Raw genomic sequence first — 21,869 nt, 5'->3', positions numbered from 1 at the left:
GGCTAACCAACGGGGACAGGCAATGTCCCAAGTGATAATGTTACTGATTGTCTTTATAACTGAATAAAGAACAAAAAGTTTGGATCCGGATAGGGAAATTACGTTTGCATCATGCCTGAAGGGACATCATGTATTACTGTCGTATCGGTGTTGCGTTTACGAGGATGCAACTGCTCTATAATATAATGCGGACCTTAAGCCATCCGTTACTTGAATGGCCGAGATTGCGTAGCGGAAATTTCGGCAAGACACTTTGGTATTCCAAAGTTCGGTCATGTCCTCGCACTTATCGAGTCGCAGAGGAGGGTGCGCATGATTATTCCTCCTTTACGCGATTATCCCAAACCTAGAAGGGTCACTGATTTCGCCTGAAACCTGCCGCCTGGCATCAATTTATAAGGTATATCAAAATATGCCATCAGACAACTATTTCACTGTCTGTAACTAGAAAATCGGGCCAGAATATGGGATAGTACGTTAGTAGTCCACGCGATGTTGACACAGCAGGTCACCGACAGCTCGTGGATTACACGAAGCCACTAAGTTCTCTACGCACACGGTCTTCGGACACCGTAACAGCCACTTTTCCCAGAATACGATAATGCTGAAAGGAGCCTAAAGCTGATGATCAATGGCGGGTTTACTGCAGGGTAGACTCTATCGGTAAGACAGATTCACTGCGCTTCAATGCACATGTAGCACACACAATAGGGCAATATAATAAAATAAAAAACTTTCTCGGACGAACAGTATCATCCCGGCAAAGTGCTTGTTACTACTGTGTGCATAGATGTACGCGAGCAACTATTTGAGCTGCTTGTTATAACAAGAGGCCTATAAACGTGAAATTTATATTGGTCATCTCACAAAATTCACACGTTTAAAGCAATCAACAGGTCGGCATTATAGTTGAGCCAAGAATAATGACGCCGTTCATTGGGTCGTGACAGGCGACATGGAAGCGTCTAGCTGAGAGTTTGCACGTCGGCAGTAGCGACGGTGAAGCGTTTCACTAGCGTCGAATGTTACATATAGAAAAATTTAGCAGATAAGACAAATCAGCCAAACTTGCCGTAGGCTGATGAGATGACGCTATAATCTGTGCCACGGGATAGCCAGTTATGCCGAGATGTGGTACAGACGATCACTAATGACACGCAGATCTGCGATGTGAGACCCCATGATGCATTTGGTTAGAGTTGATTACACTATACGCACGAAGTTCATGGTCTATAAGCGGACACAAACGAAGCTCATAGGGGTAATGAATTAGTCTTCACTCCTTGTCTACTATCAATATATCTTAGCAAATATATTGAGAAAGCCTTTTTAAAACTGGTTACTGGTAATCTTGATTAACTTCATGCTTGTAGGTTTTTTTGGCTTGTTTCACAGAAAAACCATTCTCAAAGTACTGCGCTATCTAGTTCGCCTACACCCGACTTCATCTAACGTCTAGCAATTAAATGACGATATTAAACGTATTACATTTATTTCGGTCGATACGTTGTTACATCGTTGAAATCAAGAGATGATTTTTTAGGTGAAGTGGCATAGGCCTTACATTGTCGTCTCGGACGAAAGGAGAACTAATTGTGCTTTGGACAAGTTACACACTTGTGATTATCTAACAACAATTTCCGTTGCAGTAATTACCAATTTAGACGACCCTCCAGATTGAACTCGAAAGACTGACTTCCATGCCGTTCTGCTGTTTGATGGGACTGTCTTGTATCAGTGTCAGAAGTTGCTTTAGAAGTAAGGAGTCTTCCAGCATCACTTAGCTTAACAAGCATCGAATAACAGTAAGCTCCTGTATTATATTCGGGAAGGGCACTTGTCCTTGTTTTGCTCAAAACAACTGCGGCCATTGCCAATGACAAACTTGATTGAGGCCTTTGATCCTAGGACTTCAGAGCAGTTATTAGCAGCAAACCAAAACACAATTCCTAATATTGACTCAAAGAATAGACAAGTTAAGATATGAATTAGTTTAGCATCCGCTTTATAATTAAGAACCCTTTCAAAATTTCTAAAGCCGTTCGATTTTCCTTAATGTCTACTAATAAGCGATTTCAAATCATTCTAACTTTATTCTTATATTGGCCATTGCTTCCATTCTGCTCACTGTATTGTTGTTTTATATGATTCGACGGTCTGTAATATGAAATAGCAGATCGCGTTTTACCGATTAGACGGCATTTTACATATATGAACAATAAAAATGCTGACGATGGAAAAATCGGAGCATTTCGGGCTAAAAATCCATGCGTTGACTACCCTAAAGTAAAAATTTTCGGTCATTTTTTGTTTCAGGCTAGAAAGGCGAGCTAGAAGATTTGCTTCACAAGAGCTATAGCCGTTCTGCTTCGGAACCAGTCGCGTTTCGACGTCCAAGTAAACATAACAGACACCTAAGAACTGCCATGCCACCAATGGCCTATTAGACTTCGTATAACTCTCATCGGAGAAATAAAATTTCGAATTTTTTATACACTCTCTCGACTGACTTATGATTTCTGAATAGCCTCCTTCAAATATTAAAAAAGAAACTTCAAGCGGATTACGTCAGCTTCTAAGCAATTCTGCAAAATCCGAATCCGAAAAAAGACAATAGATTCTTTAACTCGTTTTCGGATCCATACTAGACCTCTAGAGCGCCCCCATGACCGAGGTGTGAATTATTATTACTTCTAGACGGAACAACACAAACGCCGACCGGCGGGCGATGAAGTTACAAGAACAAAGTGAAGACCCGGGAGAAAGCAGATGTCCAATTGCTAATAAAGTAACCCAGCGCACATAAAAAAACGAGATCTTCCATGTAAGTGGGAACTGTGGGCGAATGTAAGACCGCTGGTATTGGTTACCATCTGTGTTGTATAGTGACAGCTCCTTCCTGTTGAAGACCTCGGTAAAACAGAAATAATGACCGGCCGTGTGATGATGGCCGAATTAGGACGCCGTTCCGCTTCAAACGTTCGCGCTGGAACTTCTATCAAACGGCACATTCTATTTGAATAGCAAATAACATGCGGAATTACCTGAGCATTATATTCTAACTAACGTTCAGTTACTTTCATTTTAACAAAATAGTGAATTTAGTCTACGTAAGTTGTCTCATAACTATTTAAACTAGTTTAATGAGTAGCTTGTTATCAGTTCACCTCACTTATCCTTTGTTTTGTCAGTGTGCAGTTTAGGCATACTCTAACCTAAAAAGGCTAGCAATATTTTAGGTTAGACTATGCAGATTCTTTTCCGTCGTGTATTTTAGCCAAATTCGAAAGATTGATCAATTCCATCCATCAGCACAGATATGGAATCTGTTATAGCATAATGAAGGTAAATGTTGCAGTTCCTACAACACTGGCGAAAAGCAGATGCCAGGGATAGTGACCCCCGTCAACGTCGGGCAATCCAACGTATTTACGTTTAGTCGTCCTTCCTTTCATTCGTCACAAAATCATCGCATGTATCATCTTGTGTTGCTGCTTCGCTCTTCTGCTGTCCAATGTTGTGCTATTGATTTGTCGCCATCGGTAGCTTGTTCCGTAGCGTTCTTTATGTATCCAGCACCGTTACGGCAGCAGAATGATGAACACACGAAGGCGAAGGAAAGGGACGAAAAAAACGGATTTTTATTGGTACCGAACGTTGATTCGATATCGAGGTTCATCATTGAAGAACTGCCCTTCACACATAGAGGAGTAAGCCGAAGGTGAAGAACATTTGAGGGCCAACCGACATAACTTTATGGTAGCAACATCGATTGTGCGGACGACATTGCGGGCAGAGCATCGAAGCCGATAGCCAACAAACGTCATTTATGTCATCAGCTAGCATAAAACCCCCACTGATGTTTCGGGTAAGAGGAACCTGCCACATGCGATATATACAGTAGACATTCGAGCCTTTCTAGAAAATTTCCCGTTGACTCGGTGCCGGCGGTGACGTCAAATGACCTCCTGAGATCATTCGAAAAGTTCGATTCCTTTTTGCTGGAAGACACCAGATCGTCGATTTTGGCCTCGTGCTTCGTTGGTGAAGAGCGTTTGGGACTTGACTTGTTCATTTTACAGTTTGGTACCAGCTGCGGAATGGATCCGTAGCGATATTTTAGCGCTGCATACTATTAGCTCTACTGTGAGACCCTGTAGCTCACAAAGACGATAACACAAGAACAGTTACTTCGCGGCTGAGCTCGTTCATGCACATGTGTGATATTGTGTAAATACTGATAGAATCGTATCTAAAGCGAAAACTGTGCAGCTAGCAACTGGCTGATTTATGTATGTACTTCTATTTTATGTGTATTCTTGTAAAAATCATAGATAGAATAACTATGAAATTTGTATGTAGCGGACGTCCGACAACTCATGTACTCTGCCAACGGAAGCAATCGTTCTCACAGGGCCTTTGCACGTATACTGTCACGTATAGCTAGCGTTAGTTGGTGTATCAGATTAGGCAACAGCATCGATTCGTTTAATAAATCGTATGACCGCCGTACGCTAATTATGACAGCGTTTTTGTTGCTGTTATCGACACGTCCCACCCACAGTGTGTACAGACAAGTTCTTGCGTCTAGCACGTTGAGCTTACCCCGCTGAACTGGGACGCACTTCAAGACCCACCATCTCCAGCACTAGCACCTTACCACGCACCACAACCGTCGATCTGTCATGTGTTCGAATCTATCTACAATGTTAAGTCGGCCCTAACATTCGCGTAATGGTAGCGATCCGTACGATTGTCAATCCAGTGCCGTTGATCGCCAGATTGCCAACCTACGAAAACTCGCACAACTATAGAACGTTAGCTAATTCTAGTATGTGATTTATAATTGAGCTGATATACGAATTTCTTATACGACAGTTCGTACGAATATATATGTATAATTGAGAGGGAAACACAAGGCGAAAACATCGACTTTTGTGGTGCGCGGTTCGGCTGTAGAAATATATGTATACGCTCTAACTAAATCCTACTTTGATCGATTCGATTTGGTCGTTAATAGACGCAAATGGACTCGCAGTGATACTAGCAACTCTTGCAGTCCGCCATATGGACCGCGTCAGCCAACTGAGCCGTCAGCCGACCGACCATTCCGCAAACAACACATCCATCGCACACACTGTTAACGAAATTAGAACCAGCTTCTTGTGTGCAAATCACACAAAAGAAGAATTCTCACTGCAAAAACACAGACGACTTTTTTCGGCATTTCGTTAGTGTTATCAAACCTTTTCTGCGGAGGCTTCTCCACGCCCAGACTCATTTTCTTTGACTTCTTGCGGGTATCTTCCGCGGCTAATTCTGTGGCGTCACTATGCCGTAGACGATTGATCGATGAGCATAGAACGTTTTGAAGGAGAGCAAGGGAGAGGGGGGACTGGGCCCGAAAACCCAGAAAACAGAAGCTGCTGAAGTAAGAGCAACATCAGCAAAAATGCAGCGCTATGTTAATATATCTCATATAAGAGATAAAAGCGAATTTTACGTCAACAGCAACTCCACAATCGCGGGAATTGGAAACAATAGATCTAAATAATGACAGCGTCGAAGAAGGGTAGCGAATCAATGAAAAAAGGACAAGTAGAAAAAATAACTGCAATGGACAGTACACTCCGCAGGTGACAAATATTGACAGCAGGGTTTGGGCTTCAAGAAAAAAGCTTATGTAGAGAATAGTATTTATTCTATATCGGGCGTGCATTGGAAGTTCCTTATATAACATGATAGGCGCAAGACTTAGTCATTCCATTGAGTCGGTAATAATAGAAATGCTAGTATGAGAGTAGTCTCGATGACCAGAAGGAGCCATTATCGAATAAACGAAAATACACACTATTCATGTCCGATGTGTGTGTTTAACGGATGGTAAGGTCGGGGCTTGCTGCTGCCACTATCACGACGAGCTCTACGGAACAAAAGCGCTAGACATTGACTCGTGAGAATGACCTACCTCAGTCTCTCGATACCCGTGGGGGGGGGGAGGGGTGCTAACAGCCTCTGGTTTTTAGATAGTTGCAGCTACCAGCTGATCTATATACGTTTCGCGTGATCACCTATTCACGCCACTTTCAATTCCAGAGAGCGGCAAACGACGGAAGTACACACAACTCACAGATGCTCTCGATTTCTTTCCTTACTCTGCTATACCGATCTTTTACTCCAGATAAACTGACTAATCTATTCGGCGGTGTATTATTGTCGACGGATGACAATATACAATGTACTGTAACAGCTAACGACGATATAATTCCAAGATGCACTCTGTACACCCTCACACAAACATGACGGTAAAGCTCATCACCAATGAGTATTGTTTCGCCTTGTTTCTGCACGCACTGTGATTATCACTCGTCATACGCCGAGAATAACCGAATAACAAACAAAGTTGCCGAATCTCGACTTCTGCTTCAAAGCGACGAAGTTAACAGGTAAAAAGAATATCGGATTAACAGGGCAGTCCATGAGTATACATCGACGCCTACGATAGGCCACAACTGGTTGGAGCTAACGAAGCTATGCGATAATTCGTCGTGCGATGGCGGAAACTGCTCTCCATATACTTGTACTGGCAGGTGTTATGCACGGTTTAAAATATGAGTATCTGAGTACGTTGTCTGCTTCGTGCTCCTCGATTCGCGGAGGAGCTACGGCGACAAAGTGGTTGTTCGAGCTCTGGACGTCCGTCCGTGCGTCCTACTCTTCCTGCAGCAGGTCTTGCTTCGTCCTGTTTGGTATCGCTGCATCCCTTGAGGACCACATCTACACCAGACCTATACGAAGCGAAAAACTAGAGAAACTTTGCTCGCAGTAAACCCATTAGTACCATGCCACATAGCAGACGAGGTCACGAGACCACTCAAAGAACTGTGATAGTCGGCAGCAACAGTGCGTTTTATTAATAACAGATTATTGCAGCATTAACATAGGCCAATCAGCCTATCCGGCCTGCTACAAAAGCTAAACACAAGCTCAGGTGACGGGCAAGACCAGCGACCTTGGCAAACAAAAATTTCAGTTTGATTCGAGTGGTCTAAACCTCTCGTGGACGCTGAGCGTTCGTCAAATGATGGCGAGACGGCACCTACTATATTACGATCCACAACGGAGCGGCTGCACGTAACACGTAATCCGTTAGAGCTGCAATGTCTAGCACCGGCAGTTATCTTGTTGAGAGAGTGGCGCTTGACATTCATTGAGCAACTGATTCAGTGGCAGATAGATGGCCAATTGGTGACACGAATCCTTGTCGAGCACATTATCACCAAAGCTTTCTCTTTATACATCTATCAGATTTCGGCTGGCCACGCTGCCGTTCGACCCATCTAGCAGCTGAGCCCAGAGGAGCACACGCCCAGATAGAATGTGGGGACAAGATACGTGATGCACATACCCTATTCGTTGGTTTCGTTCTGTTGAAACAAATAGTGTACTGCTTATTTTGCAGTGAGCTCTTCTAGGCGCATTTCTTCAGGTGCATGCAGCGTCTTTAGCCCAGCGTGGAGCACTCTTGTTACCATCACTGCTCGTGCGTGCTGCGTTCTTCTCCCTGTGCTACTGTTGCTCCGATAATAATTCTTATTATTACTGTTTTGCTACCTAAAATGGTCGTTCACGTATATAAACACGTTTGTTTCTACTGATATTATAATGTGGTCGGCAATTATTGTCAGCGCAAAAGGTCCGTTCGCCTGACCCTGAAGCGGATCCTGTTCTCTCGGCCTTCAATGTAAACTAAACGACAATCGACCTGTAGATTAGAGATCGTGGACTGTTAGCGACTCCACAGTTTTCGAATAGCAGCCGGTTTAGCCATATTTGTTCTGGTCCGGCCCGTCGACGCTCGCCGTCCGCCGTCGAACGTTTATCGTCGCCAATATGTGTACCTTTCACACCACACTGCCTCACTCAACTGCTTCTGTAACTAATACCATCCGTTGCCAGCCAGCTTCTTTCCGAAACAGCTCTCTACCATCCGAAGTATACCTGAATCACTAAGCACTGTTCTCGTTCAGCTGTCCAGCTATAAAAACCTACCTGCCAGTAACGCTATTGTTGGCAACGACAACAGCATGGCCAGTGTTGTGTGGGGCCGATGAAAACGCGGCGACGCGATGAGAATGCGGCGACGTTTGCGGTTGTGGCTATGAAGCGGATGGGCGCAAAGCACTGAACAAAGCTCTGTCTCCTTCTCGATAGATGGCCAATTGCAACAAGACTGAACTGGATATCAACAGCAATTGCCGTCTGGTCGCCGGCTTGTGTATCGCGCTCGCTATTTAGCTACTAGACTGAGTTTACGAATGGCTAGCTACACTTTTTATTGAGGCATAGCAAAGTTAGCTAGCTAGCTAGCCAGCCAGCCAGTGTGCCGTGGAAGAGCGCTCGCTGTCCGTAGACGAACCGCAGCAGCAATCGTAAACCCGAAACATCTACAGTTTGTTACTGGTGCTCACTGTTGACGCAGCGCGATCGTCCCAAAGGCTCGTTGTTGCTTTTGCTGTGGCAGTCTCTCCCGCCGCTGGTGCCAGTGCCTGTCTACTGCTGTTGCTGGCTTAGCTTGTTTTCTCCTAGCTTCGCTGGTGTTGTATTCTGCAGCGTGTATCTCGCTCACTCGATTCTGCTGGTTGACTGTTTGTGAGTCTTCCCTCGGTCGACCAGCGTTCGCTTGTTTAGTCGCCTGCGGCTTGTCGCTGGTGAGTCGTCCGTCACTGGCTGTCGCCGTCGAACGGCTAGTTGGTCTGTTGCGTTGCTGGTGGAAGGCCGCCGCCGCCGCCGCCGCCACCGCCGCCATCGAGGAAGGGGGAAAGGACGACGGCGACAACAACACCAGATGGAGGCTGACTCGCCGCCAGACGGCGCCACTGAGTGCTTGTTGAGGCTCGCTGCCATTAGACGAGCGCAGTACCAGCAGGAAGACGCTACTAGCCGACAATGGTACATTGAGTGCCATCGCCGGTAAAACTAGAAAAGCAATGGCAGCGTTGGCGGATACAGGAGGAATCCACTAAGCGAGCCAGCGGCACTAACGGCGCTTGCTCAGTAGCGCCTGTTGCAGTGTTGTTAAGAGCACAGCTGATGATACGATACGTCACTTTCACATGCCTACTGTAGCCTATACTTGCAAGTTCTCCTCGATGTATATCAGCATCGGTCAGCGGAAATCAGTCGCCGTCCCACACATACGCGCGCCTTCAGAACCAGTCTGTCGTTGCTACTTCTGCTATTGCAACAGCATTGTTTTATGCGACGGCAGAGTGAATTAAACAGAGCAATAAGCCATGATTGATCCAGATGTTTGGACAGCCTGCGATTGATGATAGCACTGCGCGAAGATGCGTCAGCGGATTTCCGTTGCTTCGCACGCGGTACACTTAGTTCCTTTGCCCGTTATTGAATAGTATCAGCGATGAAAGAACATCGTTGTATTTGGCATGGAAAAAAGCTTTTGTCGACAATCAGTAACCTGTAATATGCGACAAGTGCCTGCTTGCGTGGGTAACGAACCTCATGGCGAATGGCCAGCATTGAAGACAGCTCCGGGTTTTACTTGACGGGAAATTACTGACGCAAAATCGATCTCCTCTCTATTTACTTTTATTGCGATCGAAGACGAAACGATAGTGTCTATTGTGTACGATCATGCATTGCTAGCTCACGCCGATTGCACTAGTAAGGTCATGGAATGAACGTCCACGTTATCGTGCAGTCGCTTGAATAACAGGAAGTGCAACTAAGTATTTGTTCGATCTCCTCCTGGCATTTGCGAAGCCATATACGGGTACGTTCAAGTTGGAACTTTATCTAAATGAAAACAGGTGACCAGATGACATTTGTTACATCGATTGTCGGTGGCATCGCTGATGGCAGCGCCGATTCAATCAAAGCTTCGTTCAGCTGATTGCGCCTGCAAGTTAAAAGCCGTCCAAATCACTCGAATGTTCAATTTAAAACTTTTATTATCCCAAAGACTTTTTCAATTGGCACGTTGACGCCGACATATCCAATGCTTCTAGACTCTAGACGTTTTGTGCTCCACACATAATAGTTTTCTGCCGGATTGAAATTCGCGCTGAAAAGCGGTCACAGATCCTGATTGTGGAACGTGCTTATACGCTCAGCCAAAGAGATATGCGTTAAGTCGCTTCTACGAGCGAGAGTACTATCTGACTGTAAAAATGCCCGGTCTACCGTATGGCGCAGTGTCCATCCGCGGTTACAGAATAGCGTGCAGAATATGCAAATAAAATTTTTACGGTATCGTCTTTAAAAAAAAAGAACGCTAGCATGATGTCTACTTTCCTCGGTCGAACATTGTCTGTTTGGCTTTATTCACTATGGAGCACATATCCTCGATTATGGGAAAAAGCTAGTGAGCGTCATTGTTATCAAACGTTAGCACGAAAATGTTCAGCTTTTCGTTGGTAAATTACTAAAGACGGCCTACGGGTCTGTTCTTGACACAGGTCAGGTCTCTAACTTTATCGGTGTCGGAAAAGCTTTATCCAATTCTAATTGAATAAGACCTACACGGAAACTTTTCGAAATTATTCGGTCGATTGCAGTTAGCGTCACGTAAAATTCAGCCTTCAGCGCGCAGATCAAGATATCAGAACCAGAGGAAAACGCATTTTCCTGCCCCGGTCACAGTCTTCACGATCTGTTGTCTAATTCTGTAGGCTTTTCAGTAGGTGTTTGGGTATCTGTAAACCCGTCGTTATATACCACTTATAACAAGCTACCGTTTGGTAACAACTGCGGTAGGGCTAGATTTTCTGAGGTGTGACATCAAGTAGCTTAAAGATATATTAGACAGGAAACAGCTTGCCTTGTAGTGGACGCAAAACCTATGACGAATTTTGGCTGATAATGCTATCGATAGCAACGACAGTACGGGCTATATTGTCACCTTATTTTCAGAATGATAACGATCACAGCGGTCGTCATTTTTGGACAAACAATAAAACTGGGTCGGTCTCCTCGCTCGAAGGTCCTGACCTGCGTAGAACAGTAAGCAGCTTTGCTATAAGGCTACGATGTAAGCCTGACAATAAGTTTTGCAAACGAATATTCTTTATGACCCAATGAATACCGCAGCCTGTTAAATAGACAATATGACAAGGCCTAGCACCCTTGTCTAATGAATGGCATGAGTATACCTTTAGTGATGACACAATCAGGGCAGGTGTTGCTTGGTACCCAGGAAATATTGAATATGGGCAGTAGATCCTAGGATAGCGAGAATACCTTAAGTTATTGATTTTAACGTAAATTTCTTATAAACGTATATGGATTACTTGGATGCGACTGAAACGTTCTGGTACTATTAGCAGTCTACGTAAAATTTGTTATATTATCAGTACAACCGGACTCACGCTGGCACCCTCCTGGTTTAATTTTGTTATTACTTTGAACATTGGGATTCGAATGCGTCTGATACAATATGAGGGTCTAATCTGGATCCTGGAAAGTTTTCTGCTCAACTCACTCCCAATTCATATCAAAGATAAATGTCAACACACTGGAGCCTGTTGCAGAAACGATTTTGGCAGAACTAGGTACGTTACAATGGCAATTACTTATTGGAAATATCTGTTGTTATTGCGGACTATCTGAATTTTGCCTACCGGTCTTAGCCATATTGACTTGATTAGTGATTCTTTAAAGTAGCTTCATTGTACGTTTGTGTTCATCGTGAAGGTAGATTGCTGGGTACGCATGTTGTCAAGAACTGCGATTATACACGTTTTTGGGGCATCAACAGAAAATATCTTTAGATGAGTATGATGTACATATGATGACACGGATGTATATACACTATGCTGCTATGAAATACTTATTAAACAGAGAAGTCGATGTGCCTGAGTCCTATGGGGAAAATACGAATAGGTATAGGGGACTATAACTATGTCTATTGGGCAACGAAATTGCTTCGATTTATAAAAGTGGTTCTACCAATGAAGCCTAAGTCGGCAGCCAGTCAGTTCGCGAGAAAAATCTAGGACGCTATATAATCATTGCGCCTAGACGAGACCTTCTCCTATCGCAGGCAGTCAGTCTAAAAGATTTCGGGGATCAAGCCAAGTTCGCTTAAAAACCTACTATGTAGAGAAAACTACCACATTTCTCAACATGGCTACACATCACTTCTCAATGGCACATATCAATAGTTAAGGACTGCGTAATTCTTCGTAAATTTATATCAAAGTGGATTATGGCAAACTTTTAAATTACACCGACTTCAATACACTAGGTCCATCAACATCACATAATCAATGTATGCTAAATTCTGGAATAGGACAAAGTAAGAAAAGAACACTCGAGTGGCTTTTATGTTGCACAGTATTCACACTCAACCTAAATGCAGAGTTTAGGCCGATCTGTTTAAATGATTCCTCTATCTTTCTCGGGTCTTGCAAAATCAATCCCAGGTACGGGTTACGCTCCGCTGTAGGTAAAAATATCCTCGAGAAATGGGTCATCACTGAAGGCAGACGTGCATGGGCCACAACAGGGTATAAAGTCAATAGCTGAAGCGTGAAACTAACCAGCGCTGTTGGTAGACAGGCGTCCGCCAGCATCACTAACGAGGCAGGCCGAACGGCGACGTTACAACCGTCAACTTCCGACTCTATTAGCAGTCGCTATAGGGTAAAAAAGGTAGGGAAACACAAGTTAAAACGCGCGAAAATTCAAACAGATTCGAACGTTGTCTGTATATTTGAGGGATAAACCAAAAGTCAAAAAAAAAAGTTAATGCATGAAAAACGGAGTAGCACGTCGGACAATGCCAATCCGTATTAGGACCCAACAAAAGACAAAAAAAAAATCGGAAAAACTACTAGAACGTTAGATTATGCTTTACGCCTTACTAAATAAATAAGATATTTTCCAGCTTAAACGCAATTATTCAAAACTGGAAATAGGTTTACAGACGTTTTCATCTAGTTGGACGAATCAATTACACGTATATAGTTTGAAGATGAAGGCGTCTACTACCACTACTATTGTCAGATTATGAATTTTACATAAGCCCGTAAAAATTGGCCAGCGGATACGTCATCACGCCATTCAACGACATGTAAAAATATGTTCGAAAAAAGCTCTAGATGGTCGGACTATCTTTTCTAACCCCCCTCCCAGCAGCTGCGAAATCCCAGATAGCTCATAATTAGTTAGGAAAGCCGGCGAAGATGTTCTTATCAGAACGAATCGCTTGCTGGAGGGCCGAGATTTTAAAAATAAGAAAAATACAAAATGAGAAATGATCAAAGCTCGCTCATTATACATTTAGACAGGAACACGCTTTAGTCTGCAAAGTAATGCCCAAGGACTAATTAGGTATTAATGACTGGGCTAATGATTCGTGCTGCCGGTAATGCTGTACGTAAAATAGGAACGAACCGCGATGAAATGAAAAAATTATATCAACGACTGACTTAAATCAGGAACCCAAAAAAGTTGGCCAGCATTTCTAAAAGTATCTATTACGAATAAAAGCAATTGTAGTAATAATCATAAAAGGAAGAAGAAAAAGTAACAACGCTATCGTCTTCCTCGAAAGACAAAACGTGTATACGAATGCTGAGTGGACATACACAACGAGACCGATCGTACGATAAGCAACGTTCTCATGCTGTACGGTGAATCTGTTTGAAGACCAGGCGATATGGAACTCATCTGGCGCGGATAGCCATCGATACGGCGAATCACTCGAGCAAAGTCAATTGAGTCAGTCGGAAGCTTGAAACTGAGAAACCGTATCAATTAGGTTACCAAGCGACCAATTGAACAACACTGTTTTTGGGATAGTACGATGTATCGTTCAACGAACTAACGGCGCGTCGCCTGTAAATCGTGGAGGCGGTACACGGTCGCAAAGCAACGTTAAATAACGGTTTGGACGACCGCATCGATCGTCAATTGGCATTGGTGACAGTAACCGAAGTCATCGCGGGAACACCAACCTATTCAAGAAGAATGCGTCGCCGTGCCCAAGAACAGCCGGCAATCTCAATAGATGTCCCGTAAGGACCCAGGCGATAGTGGCGCCATCACAAACAACAGAGCTAATCGCGGCCGCAAACGTATAGTAACACCGCTGAACTTTCTCTTCTCAGTTGCTCTTTCAGTGATGACAGTGTGACGTAGTACTGCATGGTCTATAGCATCAGTCCAAAAACCAATCTTCTTTATTCAATCAAACAGCATACTTGTTAGGTAAAACTCTCATACCTGTGTAACACATCCGTGTTTCAACGCAACGCTACAATGATAAAAGAGATTTACTCCGTGCTTGGCCATCCACGTTTCCGCACAAGTACATGCAGGCAGCCCAGTAGCCGTATACTGTACACGTTTCTGTACTGCAAAATGGATGGTGTTTCAAGACAACTCGAAAGATCACCAAATTCAGTGCAATAGTATACTTAGCCAAAGGCTGAATATGTTGCAGCTTGTTTGTTTAAAGCAAATAAGAGTATACTTCATTATTTACAATAAATTAGAATAAAATATTGTTGTTGGTAACACACGAAACAGCTAGGCCAGGGCTAGAGGATATAATACGTCAAGCGTTCCGTTACACGCTCAGTAACCTCTGCGTCTACTGTGTAACGCTATCATCCCACCGTTTCGTGTCTCTACATGTTTTCGCTGTTGCGGCTCAGCCAAATCAATTCGGAAATGTATTATCACAGCATACAAACACATGTGTAAACGCACACACGTAAGGTGACAAAGGCCTCCGTGTGCAACGATGTACAACGGTATGGTTGTGAACGAACGCGGTTTAACAGATGCCAGGACGACGCCCGCTCGTGAAGACAAGTGTCGCTTGCTCACATTATTGGCTAGAAATAAACCATACCGTGAAATCGCTTTTGATTGTTGATGAGCATTGGCACATGGAAGTTCACAATCAGCTTATCGATGCTAACGCTTGACAGCCAGGATCACAATCCGTTCTTCAGAAGAACTACATGAACGTGTACACAGAGCTCTTGTAGAGATGGCAACATGGCTTAAAGAGACAGGAAGTAAGCTAACACCGGGCAAATGGAAAACGGTCCCCCTGACTGAAAAACATGCGGAGCTGAAGACCATAGTGAAGGGGGAGAAAATCAAAATTTCACCAGCAGCGCTGTGCTGAGGGGTCATTCTTGACTAGGCCGTCAAGAAATCGGCACACGTGTCTTACGCATTTGCTAAAGCAGGGAAAACGAAGATCATCTTAACATCTATGAACCACAGGAAAGAAAAAAGAAGCTTCTTTTGATAGTGGCTGAATCCTCTATAAGGCTCCCGTGTAGACAAAATCGCCTGGCTGCTCGTACTCAAGGGATTAGGAGCTTAATAAGAAACATCTTTATTTAGAATAAAGAAAGTAGATTTACTAGGAAGTTCACAGTAAGGAAGAGAAGGACTTGCCAAAACTAGCCGTATCAGACTGACAGAGATAGAAGATTTCTAAAGGTTGAGCCTGCAAGATGGGCGGAGATAAAACGAACTTTTGTGCCCTGTACATAGCTCGTCCGGTAAAAAAAACCCAACGAAGGCTACCTTGGCTCAATGACCCGGTGCCCCTAGCCATTTCGTCCAAAAAATTAGCAGTACTATTAATCGAAGAGTGGCACCGTTGGAGCGACGCGGAAGAGAAGTATTGAGGATTAGTGCGTAATGATGTTGGCGAAATAAAGTCTACTCACGTCTGTCGGCCTACGCTAGATAGACATTTCTTGAGTGGTGCTTGATTGAACGTAAACAATATCACTCAGGCCTTATTATAATGAATATCATGACAGAGCGAGATGAGCAGGTAGTTGTAGCACATTTTGCTGGATTTGTGGTACAACACTATCAATCGATTAAGGGAAATATGGCTCTCATTATGTGCTTCTATTCCATCCAGAGACGTTGTGTTCAAAAAGGCTCTATTATCAGAAGACAAAAACGTGACTAGTTAGTAGATAAAACGATGTGGGTAACTGTGACAGCAAAGGACGCAAAGTATTTCTGTAGATCGACACTAAATTGAGGAAAGTTTGTATGAAAGTACTAAATACGCCGCAAATAACATGGGCGACTAATATTAATATTTACGTATACGGTAGGTTGACAGTGAATAAAATAACCCAGCATGTTGGTTGAGTGCCTGAAGAGACAAACATAAAAAAAATACAAATGATAACTAATACACAAACTTCAACAAATCGACTGTCCCCGCATTGTATTCGATATTGTATACATTATCTCTGAGTTGTGTGAAAGAACACCAATTAACTAACATCATCTTCGAAAATTCGCACCCTTTACGTATTGATTCCTTTCAACGTTTAACAATAGCTCAATGCTTCGCGAAGTATTCCAGCATCTTATATCTTATTTGCAAAAGCGTTTTTTTTTTCCGTTGAACTTTGTTTGTTCGTGTTTGAAAATTTGTTTTCTAAGTGAAAAATGCTTTCCTAGTTTCGGTCCCGTTGTAAAAGTTCAAAACGTAAGTTACCGAAAATATCAATTTCCATTGTTTCGAGAAGTTCTCTTTTCTTCCAGGACGGATACGGGCAGAATGGGCACAAGCACAGGCTTGCACCGATTCAAGCAATGATTCATAAAAACAGAAATTGTATCAGAAAAAAAGAGTTATGCTTGGAGCAACGAGATTGGAGTGACATTTTCCGATCTCTAACAATGGTTGAACAGACAAGCTGGTGAACAGAGAAGGAGATCGTCGTTGTTTCTGACAATGGTTCAAAGAAGTTATTAATCAGGAAGCTGTTCGTAAAAAGCTAGATTGGCTCGCCGTTTAACAGCTTAAGTGCCAAGCCGCCAGCAACTATTTTATACATAAAATACTTGCTGTTGTCTTCTATTGCGTTCTGCGATCTTCCTATTTGTCAAAGAACTTTTCTCTATTACTTGTAATAGTGATGATGATGATGATATTTCTATTTTCACTATATAACGACATAAGAAAAAAGCAAATTATCTGTTTCGTATTCAATAACAACAATAATTCAATAAATAAATATTCTGGTGTTTTTCTTTATCACTTCTGCATTTGTTTTACAGCGGAGATTTTGAATTTTTTTTTCGGTGACATGCTGACGAAGTTATACTTGCAGTTGGCATGAATACCCTGCCTTGATTTCGGACACAGCATAATCGGATTGCAGGACGCCCATAAATAGTACTCGAGCAAATAGAACTTGTTGTAGAATAATAGAGTAACAATGTTTTTGCTTGTTGCACATGATCTATCTATTGAAAAGCCCTTTATAGCAATTAGTGCGTGACAGGAGCCCCCTAGCTAAGCCGTTCCACCATCCGTTGTTACGGAGAGTATACAAGGATCTGCACTCGATAATCTCACAACAGGAGTATCGATCATCACAACGGCTGTTGCAATATTATCCTACAAGTGAAATTCTATTATTAAGGGTCTGATACACGACGCCAGTGACGCGACAATAGTGGAACAGAAATGTATTTTTTTTTTTTTTTTTTTTTTTTTTTTTTCGAAAATGCTGTGCGTTATTTCGAATCCGTCTATGGCGGCAGTAGGAGTCGATTCGGATCTTCGTCATTAGCTGCATGGCCGACACTTATCGTAAGGATTTAACAATGTAGAATGAATCGGTAACCTTAATATATTAGCAACGTTAGTAGCTTACTAAATCTAGAGAGACGCATGAGTTGACGAACGGAAGATCGTCTTTTTTTTTTTTTTTTTTTCATAAAAAACCACATGATCGTTGCACGGCTGGTGGCTTCCGCGACTATCGATATCATCAGAAATGTCTTGTTTATTTATAATGTTTAATTAAGGGAATTAACAAATATAAACGAACCAAAATACACCCTACCGAATTTGAAATACATTTAAATGTTATAATAACAGTTGTTATAATTAGTAGCACTCTTTTTATTATTATTATTATTAGTTAATTATCTCAGGGTAATTCTGCCACTGTTTCGAACGTATCGCTTAGCCTTTCGGATATCCTGCGTTTCTATTACCTACTCGCATAGTTTATACAACTTGTCTCTCTCTGCTATAGGCGGTCAGCATTAAAATGAAGGGGTCTTTCGCACGGATTAACAGGTAAACACAAAGTAACAAACAATGCACGGAACCTTGGCATCAAAAAGCAACTAGCTATTACATAATAATAATAACCAGATGACAAGGAGGCAGCATGGCCGAAACGATCTCAGAACGCACGGAAAGCAAAAGGCTGTTATATTATTTGTTAAGAGTTGTTTTGAAAAAAAAACTGTGTACTAAATAGAACATACTGTAACAGTCTGCGAGTAGATAAAGCACAACTTACTCTGAGAGGCGGTGCTCCTAATCTGGTTTTGGCTTGTGGCAATGTTAATGTGGTTATTGTGTGAAATATTTTCCTGGCTGACGGTCCGTTCTTGTCGGCGCGTATTTCCTTTCAGTTTGTAAGATGCTCTCCCATCTGAAATCGTGTAAAACGAAATTACTTTTCTTCTAGAAACCTCCTATAAAGTCTGCCTGTCGCTGAAGCTAATCGCGACCTTCAGTGCTGCCATCTACATCAGCATGATACAAGCTAGAGCATTAAAGGCTCGGTTACGATCAAGCAACATAAGGCGTTCACCCCGCAAGGGTTTTTATAGACCTTCTATGGGAACCTATTAATCTGGCACTTAGTAACAAAATACACAACTCGAGTCATACGGTTGATTCGTAATTGACATTCCACGGTGATATCTGTCGTTTTCGTGTTCAGGTAAAAGCGCCATCTGTATAAGCTAAGTAGTACCTGGCTAAAAGACCTTTCCCACTGAATTGAAGGGCAGCTCTGTTCAAAAGAATTGCTGAATTTGTAACATCATGAAGATGAGCGTTGCTGCTTAATAGAAATATCGCCCAAAGTTTGTGGTCGATCAGCCTCTGAAGTCGGACTTGAAAAGAAAATATTTGTTCAGTATTTTGTTAAAGAATGAATGACAGTATTCAGATCTTTGAGCGCTAACTCTATGCGTACACGTATTTTTCTAAAAATAGCTAGAACTTTTGATTTGATTGGTCTCCATAGACACAGAGTATAGGCATTCATTCTAAACTAAATTGTTTCATCCACACGCTTCAAATTCATACCCTTAAAAGCATCGAACTTGATAGCATAATTGGTCGTATTCTCTACTTGTTACCATAGGATGGACAAAAAAAAGTGAATGAATAAACGTAACTTGAAGAAAATCCATAATATAGTAGGTACCATTTACGTATTCTCTTATAGCCACCGTACTTGTAATTACATTGTATCTAAATAAGGCGACATAGTTGCCTGATCATTTCCGTGCTCCTTAGCCATCACAAGGAAACACTCATTTCGACACTGAAAAATTAAACTAGCGCTATTTTACAACGCAGTTCGGCTATGGTATAGCAAATTTCGACACTCTACACATCTGCCGCACTTAAGCCCCTCGTCGTTAGACAGGCTTACAACAGCCCTTTGTGCGTTGAATACTTCATTCATATTTAATGGCATTAAGAGCGCCTATTGAAGAATCCTGTACTCTGATTACGTTCACTCTGATGGAAGGGCATTAATGAAACTCAAACCTGGAGCTGCCATTAGCAGTGAGCAGATCTTCTTTTTTGGACAGCATGTGCGAGACGTACCTAGGGGACACCAAAAACTGACTGTTTCTCCAGGGAGAAGTATCAATATTGTCGCCTGCAATATTCACTGACGAAACTCGTCAATCAGGTCTGTTATCTAGTTCCCAACTTTTTGCTATATCTACTTTATATTCTATTTATTTATACAACCTGTTTCTATTTTCTCATTTGGAAGTGCCATACCTAACACCTAATGAAATACATTATTGCCGGAAATTGTTGTAGTACAATTGAAAAAACACCCCATGCCGGCCACCATGCCATCTTATACTCAATGAAATTTCGGTCAGGGCACTACGTAAGGTCAAATACCGTGTCCCTAAACCTTACAAGCTTACTCCAAGATGATAGTCGTTGCTCACACGGAAAGATTGCCTGTTAAAAACTGATGGCCTGCTATAGGCACACAGGGTTCATTTTCTGTGCTTGACACTAGAATCTAAGTTTATGTTAAGCGTTGTACGATCTAACTAAGTGGTAATATCAGACCTCGCACAAATAAACGCCAAAACGAAGAAATCACAATCTCAAATGAGAAATATTTACGTATTGTGCACTGTTTTAGAAATTATAGAGGAGTTTAAGTTACTTAAACCACTATTTAAACTTAAAGACGAACATCACGGAAACCAGCATTAACGACTTCTATCTTCCTGTTCTGCTATTCCTAAAGATGTCATACTATATAAGAGAAAAGTACGTATTACCGTGCCTTGTTGTGCATAAAAAATCCGTTTTGTTTCGGCGCTTCGAGTTATATTTGCATGAGTACATTTTGTACGGGAGTACGAGTTGTGTTTTTGGTCAAATCATGGGTATCAATTTTCTACCATCTTCTCTAGACCAGTAAAGAAAGTCTAATTTAAACTTTCTCTACTGGCATTAACTTATTATACGTTGAACTCTTTGAAAAATCGGCTTATTGTCATGCACTGCCTAAGCACGGGACAAGTGAAAAATGTTCTGCCTTTCGGTAGGGTCGCGACCTGAGCAACCTTCTCTCAGAATCGGACATGGCGCAGAGATAACACGGCTATTTTGGCAGATTACGTTCTGTTATATCTAAAAAAAAAAAAAAGGATGTTTAAAGGAGAATTGGTTATCAATTTTCGTTTATTAAAACTAAGGCAAACCTCAGATTGCTAAAAGTAGTTTGGTTTTTAACATATTCTACCAGAAATCCACTAGCTCTAATAAATTTACTTGAGTTATTACAGCGTAAATCTTGGAGTGTTTACTGAGGGTAATTAAAAGGGTTCGACAGATGCCCAGGTATTCGTCTATTATTTTCCTCGAAAATTTAATCCAAAAAAAGGATTTGTTGAAATTATTTTCTGGGCTTAGCACTCTGCCGTTGGAACAGACACTAACTCATAACATATATGAATTTAATGCTAGAATGCACATTCAGTAGAGGCCGTGCTATCGTTAGCTTAGGTTCTGTTATAGCTTTTGAATAACTGCGGCGAGATACCCAATGAATAGGTTGGGATAATAAGGGCATATTATCCTCCGTAAACGACAATCATAGATTTGATAGGAAGTGAAATTTTATAATACATTCCTCAATACTATGTTTCAGTCGAGCTAGATACGATATACCCTTATGGTAGTGGGCCAGCTCGTTTTATATGAATTAATTAATCGCATTGTGGACACCCGACCCAATTTCAAAAGAGCTCGATTCAACTATAGTTCGATCCCCCGTAATCAAAGGCCACGTTATTCCTGGGCTATTTCTAAACACGCACAGATATTGTGAACAGTATTGCCGGCAATGCTTTTTATTGTAGCATGTGAACTTGCTACTAAATAACTTCGGTCTAATCGATTTAGACGATAAACGGATGTTTCCAGAATGTATAAAGGAAATCCTCTTTTAACGCTTATAGAACAGACAATATATTCTACAGACATTGGAATCATGAACAGAGAGAAAAAATCTTTACCGTTTATTGGCCATTAACGGATTCTGCTTGTGAGCCATGTTTTAGTTGAAGTAGTGTTTAACGGTAGTACTGAACGTGACATTTGGGACATTTCCAAGTTATAATCGAAATGTTTCATGTATTTTTTTATTCAGCAATTAGTTTTAATGTATGACATTTTTACTAGAAAAAGTATTACTCTACAGTTTATTTCTAGAAGAGCTAAAGAACCAATTAGATATCATACGACGTATGTAAATCAT

The 21,869-nt window shown here is 42.0% G+C and overlaps 1 protein-coding gene and 2 long non-coding RNA genes across 11 annotated transcripts in view; 1 reads left to right on the top strand and 2 right to left on the bottom strand.

Annotated features, from left to right (window-relative positions):
* The window catches only part of LOC111252244 (uncharacterized), a 132,994-nt gene that overhangs the window by 74,337 nt on the left and 36,788 nt on the right, over positions 1-21,869 (bottom strand). For 8 of the 9 annotated variants that reach the window (XR_015330344.1, XR_015330343.1, XR_015330345.1 and 5 more), the window contains one exon: positions 18,348-18,482. Coding sequence is in view for 6 of the 9 variants with exons in the window: in XM_086993119.1 (XP_086849245.1) it covers positions 18,348-18,482 (135 nt within the window). In the remaining 3 variants the exon portion in view is untranslated. Of the gene's footprint in view, positions 1-8,052; positions 12,499-18,347; positions 18,483-21,869 lie in introns of those variants that run through there. The other variant, XM_086993120.1, reaches the window with a different exon arrangement.
* LOC147754820 (uncharacterized) lies at positions 1,740-2,501 on the top strand. Its single transcript, XR_015330350.1, has 2 exons — positions 1,740-1,805; positions 2,317-2,501. It is a non-coding gene; the product is annotated as an uncharacterized LOC147754820 (long non-coding RNA).
* LOC147754819 (uncharacterized) lies at positions 1,804-8,046 on the bottom strand. The gene is made up of 3 exons (XR_015330349.1): positions 5,969-8,046; positions 5,247-5,423; positions 1,804-1,949 (listed from the first exon to the last, which is right to left on the bottom strand). It is a non-coding gene; the product is annotated as an uncharacterized LOC147754819 (long non-coding RNA).

This window comes from Varroa destructor, unplaced genomic scaffold, assembly GCF_002443255.2.
Source record: "Varroa destructor unplaced genomic scaffold, Vdes_3.0 BEIS01000006.1, whole genome shotgun sequence".
Taxonomy (NCBI): Eukaryota; Metazoa; Arthropoda; class Arachnida; order Mesostigmata; family Varroidae; genus Varroa; species Varroa destructor.
Note: the sequence above shows the minus strand (reverse complement) of the source record. Positions and strands in the feature narration are given on the sequence as shown.